A 6,000-nucleotide genomic window follows, 5' to 3' on the forward strand; every position below is an offset into this window, starting at 1 on the left:
AAAGTATATTTACAGTATGGAAAGACTTATATATGATAGTTAGATGGCCAAGGAGGTTGCAGGGCAATTTGATTCTATTTTAAATAATATAATTTTTTAAATGCAGAAAAAAAAATGTATCAAAAGTTTCAGAGAGTTGAGAGAAATTATGCTCAGAGTTTTTTTTTTTCTCCTTCCTTGTACTTATCTGAATGAACAAATATAATTTAGACCCCAGTAGTCTATTAATCCTGAGAAAGTTTATTTTAACATTTTATGCTAAATCTGCCAGATTTTCCCATTCCTTTCTATTCCCTGAGATTCATGAGGAAAGAGTTGCTTCTTTCTCCCTCTCAGATTTCATTTGTCACTGATTTTTTTCAAAAACAAATTATTTTTGACTTCTTACTGTGCCAGATATCCCTCTAGTTGCAATTAACAAGAAACCATGGTCCCTGTTTTATTCCTGTGGAAAGAAGTAAAAAGAGTTAATAAAACAACCCTAAATAATCTTTCAAATAGAGATAAGACTTGTGAAGCTATTACAACTCTTATCTCTATTCGAAGTATGATAGAGAATGGCTGGGATAGGAAGGCAAGAGGGAACATCTTTAGACAGAAATTCTTCTCTTGAAGGTGACATACCTGAATAATGAGAAAGAGTCAGCCCTGCAAATATCCAGGCAAAGTGTTCTGCATTTAGAGGGAAGGGCCAGCGTACAGGCCTTGAGAGGCCGTGAGCTTGGTGTATTCAAGTAACTAAAAGTTCAAAATGGCTGATCAGTGAGCAGGAAAGAGAGTGGTATGAAAATGGTCAGTAAGGTTGGCAGAGTCAGATCTTGTCAGGCTTTGTGGATCCTGGTTAGGCAATAAGGTAGCCTAGATGTCCATTCCCTATTCATGCTGTGATGTGTGGTATCAACCTGCTCTTAGCCTCCAGTGCTTTCCATGAACTCCTCTCTTTCTAGGACACCTGTTGCCTCAGAAGACTGGGCAGAGTGGGTTCCAGCCCCATTCAGTACTATTCACAAATCCCCTCTACTCACACATTTTCTTGAATCTGTCCACTTTACCACCCCTCTAACTTACTTGCACTGACTGCTCACCTCAGGGATCCACGGTCCATTCCTAAAATCAGTACTATTCATAAATCCCCTCTACTCACACATTTTCTTGAATCTGTCCACTTTACCACCCCTCTAACTTACTTGCAATGACTGCTCACCTCAGGGATCCACGGTCCATTCCTAAAATCAGATTGTATACTTCTAGCATATTTTTTCACAGTGGCTGGAGCAGGAATGAGAACATGAGTATTCAATACTATTTTTTTTTCTAACTGAATTACTACGTATTTCATTTTTTGTAAGCTACGAGCTTGGTAATTTCTTCCAGCACATTGAAAAGCACTAACACATAGCCAAAATAAACTTCATAAAATTGTTGTAACATACAAGAAGACAGTCGAAATATGAGAAGTAAGTGCAAAGAAAATATAGAAAGTAAATTGAATTGTGACAATCTGATGTCTCTATATTTGAGGAGGACACCCTGGTGTCCTAGTAATTAAGCGCTATGGCTGCTAACCAAAGAGTTGGCAGTTCGAATCCGCCAGGTGCTCCTTGGAAACTGTATGGGACAGTTCTACTCTGTCCTATAGGGTCGCTATGAGTCAGAATCAACTCGACGGCACTGGGTTTGGTTTTTTTTTGTTTTTTTTTATATTTGAGAAATTTTATCATTTAAAATTGTTGAAGAATCCTGTAGTCTTATTAGGAAAGCAACAAGTTCTAGATCAAGGACTAATGAATGGAGTTAGAAGGGAGAGGAACAATCTGTAGAAAGCATGGGAGAAGGTCATTAAAACTGAGAAGTGGTTTCATGTTTTATTCCATTTTGTTTAAGGTACATATATAATACCACAGACTAAGAATTGAATAAAGTGTATTTTACAAGTATCAATTCACTTGATCCTTGCACACTTATGAAAAAGGCATATTTGAACAATAAGGAACAGCCATTTTTGTAAGTCAAATGTCAGGAATGTCAGATGGTTTAACCTACTGTCCTTGTTTTACAGATGATGGAACTTATACAGAAGTTAAGCAATTTGAGAGTCAGGAAAAACTAAACTGAAGCTCAGAGTAGCTTGACTCAAGCACTTGTAACCATGTCACTGTAAATAGGGACAGATTATCCAAAACTCAAGGTAAGCACTGTGCTTACCTTGCTTACGAGATCATCTGCAGTGAACAATTTCACATTTTTTTTTTTAACCACGTCATGGATTCTGTTTGTAGGTATGACTGGCATCTACCTCTCTCCCAACCCCACAGCACCTTACTACAGGACCAAAGCTTCTTCTCAAATTTACAGCTCCTTTTTTTTGAGAGGGGGGATTACCCAGTCAACAAGGTAAGCATGGCTTTACTTGTGCTTACTTCTTTATCGTAGCGAACAATTTAACAAGGGTTTCACCACATCTTTGCTAATTGGGTAATTTGCCCCTGATGGTCTGGAAAAGAAAGGAATTAACCTAACTCTGAGGAAACACTATTTATTTCATTATGGTTAGGGCAAGGATTAGCACCAGTTGGAACAGAATAATTAAATACATCATTTGCCACTTACTCATCTCCCATTGTTCAAGTCCTCCAGCAGAACAGAAAAATAGCTTTTAAAAGAACTGTAGTAATTATAAAAGTTTAATTCATAGTTATCATACACACAACCTGAAATGCTTGTGAAACCATAACCCAGTGATACAATTTCACATTCATTGCTGTAACCAGAAAATTGCAGCCAGGTATCAAAAATAATTTCAAAATAACTTTATCTATTTACAGTCATTTATTGAATGGAAATATATATTGAGGAACAAGATGTAGGAAAAACAACGTGCCTTTAAAATCCCTTTTTTATCTTGTTTTCACACATTAGAGTTGCTCCACAGGTCTCAGCCCAGAGTCTCCCCTAACCAAAATCCTCTATCTATAATAGTTGCAAATAACTCCAAAGCACCATCTTCCGATTCTGAATGACAAAAATCAATCTGACAAGGAAGGACACTCTCCTGAATATAGAACAGGGAAAGAGACAGAGTAGACCAATCTAGAACCCTCTTTATCAGGGAGAGACAAGAAAAAGGGAGAAACTGGTGTATATTAATACATGTCTATAGTATGGGCAGAAACACTGGTGGCATAGTGGTTAATTGCTACTGCTGCTAACCAAAAAGTTGGCAGTTTGAATCCACCAGGTGCTCCTTGGAAACCCTATGGGGCAGTTCTACCCTTTCCTGTAGGGTCGCTATGAGTCAGAATTGACTCAACGGCAATGGGTTTTTTGGAAGTACAGGTAGGGAATGTCAGAGAGGCTTGTCTTTGTTGATACCAACATCACTTAAACCAGATCCCTAAAACTCAATATCTGACTTAATAATCTCCTCATTGCCACCTTCATCTCTTTGTTCCTAAAAGTGTAGATGGCAGGGTTCATAAATGGGGTGATAAATACATAAAAAATGGCGAGGAATTTATCCACTGGCACCGTGGGAAATGGCCACAAATACACAAAGATGCATGGACCAAAAAATAAGACCACAACTGTGATGTGAGCTGACAGTGTAGACAGGGCCTTAGACAAGCCACTGGAAGAATGTTGCCAAACGGTGATCAAGATGAAGATGTAAGAGATAATCAAAATGAAAAAAGTTCCCAACGAGATGAACCCACTGTTGGCAGAAACCATGAGCTCCAATCTGTAGGTGTCTGTGCAGGCAAGCTTAATAAATCGAGGAAGATCACAGTAAAAGCTATCCATTTCATTGTGGTCACAAAATGGTAGATTTACAACAAATAATAGTTGGATCAGAGAGTGGATGATTCCAATGATCCAGGCAGCCACCAAGAGTAAAATACAAGTTTGGAAGTTCATGATGGTCAGGTAGTAGAGAGGCCTACATATAGCAACATATCGGTCAAGGGCCATGATTATGAGCAGCACCATCTCAGTTCCCACAGCAACATGAATGAAGAATATCTGAGCAATACAGCCTTGGAAAGAGATTGCTTTTCTCTCCTTGAAAACATCAGAAATCATCTTTGGAACTGCACTGGAGGAAACCCACATATCAATAAAGGAGAGGTTGGCCAGCAAGAAGTACATAGGGGAGTGCAACTGGGACTCAGAGACCACTGTGAGCAGAACGAGAAGGTTTCCTAAAATACCTGCTACATAGAACACAGAGAAAAGTAGAAAGAGGACAAGTTGTATCTCCAGGGAACTGGTGAGTCCCACCAACACAAACTCAGACACCACTGAGTGATTTTCTTCCCTCATGGTTTCGTTCACTTCGGAATCCAAATTTCCCTGAAAGAACAAGAGAAATAACTTTGAATTACTGGATATATCAGGCAGAGTTCCATTACAGAAGCAGAATTACTAGACAATCATATAGAAAGATATTTGTTTTGAAGATTTGACCTTACATATTCATGGAAGCTTCTTCAGCAGTATCTGTAAAAATATTCTCTCCATATCTGATACTGTAGATTGAAATCCACGTGACAGGCAGTAAGGAAGGGAAGGTGGATACAAAGTGGGGGAGAGAAAGAATAAACTGGAACCCACTAGCAAGAGCTAGAGCCCACAAGAACAGACTGAAACCTATGTAAGTTCTCAATCACTCCAACCTTGATGGTGTGGGTGTTCTGCAGAAGCCAAGGCCCTTCATCAAGAAGCTAAACACACACCCAGGCGAGGACTTAGAGAAGCTAAAGGAGGATCCCAAGGAAGGTGGCACAGTTGCAGGTCCATCCACTGTCTTTCACCAGTAAGATGAGCCAGCAGATAAGTAACAACATGTGTGAGCTACCAAAATGGCTGCTGCTTCTCTTCTGCCCTCCAAACTTTTCACAAGTATGTCTCTTGAAGCCTAACTTAATTGGACACGTACAAGGAAGGAAATTCACCGACACATCTTGGAGCTTACTAACAAAAGGTCCAGGTAAGAAAGAAAATATACAAATTTTGAAATTTAACAATTATCTCTTTTTCACTCAGTAAAAGCTTGACCATACAGGTACTTAAATCTTTTTTGACAAAGGCCAGAAAACCACAGCCCCTAATCTCACCCCATCTTCCAACAAATTCCCCTCCTTGTTTACCAGCTCTGTGAAAATTTCACAATGGAATTTCTTCTGGTGTCAAGGAACCACCTCAAGTGAAAATATCAATAGAGTTTGGTGATGAAAGGAAAACGAAGGTACTATGTATTATGTGGCAATAAATTGTTGCTTCTCCTGGTCCACAGGGACATCAAAATGTCAGAGAGTTTGGGGGTTGACCTTTTTTTCTCCCTGTCCCAAGTATTTTGACAGGGTTTCTGGAATTAAGAATTGGTCTAAAGACAATCTAGGCATTCCAATGATGGTTTAGGAATCAGGAATCAGTTTAGTGAGGTTCCTTTCAGGCCACCCTATACATATTTCAAATAGGATTCCCATGTGAAGGAAATCAAAAACTAATCTGATTTCCAAATTTTACATCCAGGACTAGTCCTAAAGAATGTGAAAGTTGATCTAAGTTTTCAGTTAGCATGCTGGAGTTCTCAGAAATTAATACAACTGTTCAAATAAAAAAGAAAAGAAAAATGTACCTTGTTTTCTAGCCATTGAATATCCAGGATGTCCCAGGGACCCCACAAAAATATTTACCAACCCAGAAGATATTTGTGTTCACCAACATTTCTAGTGGATAGAAAACACTCAATAAATATTGTTGAGTGGATCATTGGATGGTTAAATAGTTCTATGCATAGAAAACATGGGTTAATAGGTGGATCAATGAATGTGACATTTTATTTGACTGGTTGATTTTCAATATTTATTTTCTTTCATCAAATTTACTCTGCAATTTCCTTTCTCTTTTTAAAGAGACCTATAAAAAAATTTTTTTTTTTTTTTATTCTCACTCGGAAACCCTGGTAGCATAGTGGTTAAAAGCTATAGCTGCTAACCA

The 6,000-nt window shown here is 38.5% G+C and overlaps 1 protein-coding gene across 1 annotated transcript; it reads right to left on the reverse strand.

Moving 5' to 3' along the window:
* Window positions 1–3,381: 3,381 nt before the first annotated feature.
* LOC126083573 (olfactory receptor 4F6-like) lies at window positions 3,382–4,320 on the reverse strand. The gene has a single exon (XM_049897460.1). It carries the CDS (start codon window positions 4,318–4,320, stop codon window positions 3,382–3,384), a length of 939 nt encoding a protein of 312 aa, XP_049753417.1.
* Window positions 4,321–6,000: the final 1,680 nt, after the last annotated feature.

The sequence above is a fragment of the Elephas maximus genome, chromosome 10 (assembly GCF_024166365.1).
Source record: "Elephas maximus indicus isolate mEleMax1 chromosome 10, mEleMax1 primary haplotype, whole genome shotgun sequence".
NCBI classification, from domain to species: domain Eukaryota; kingdom Metazoa; phylum Chordata; class Mammalia; order Proboscidea; family Elephantidae; genus Elephas; species Elephas maximus.

Excerpts from the sequence above, each read along its gene's own strand:
- LOC126083573 (XM_049897460.1), bottom strand. The coding sequence starts at position 4,320 with ATGAGGGAAGAAAATCACTCAGTGGTGTCTGAGTTTGTGTTGGTGGGA.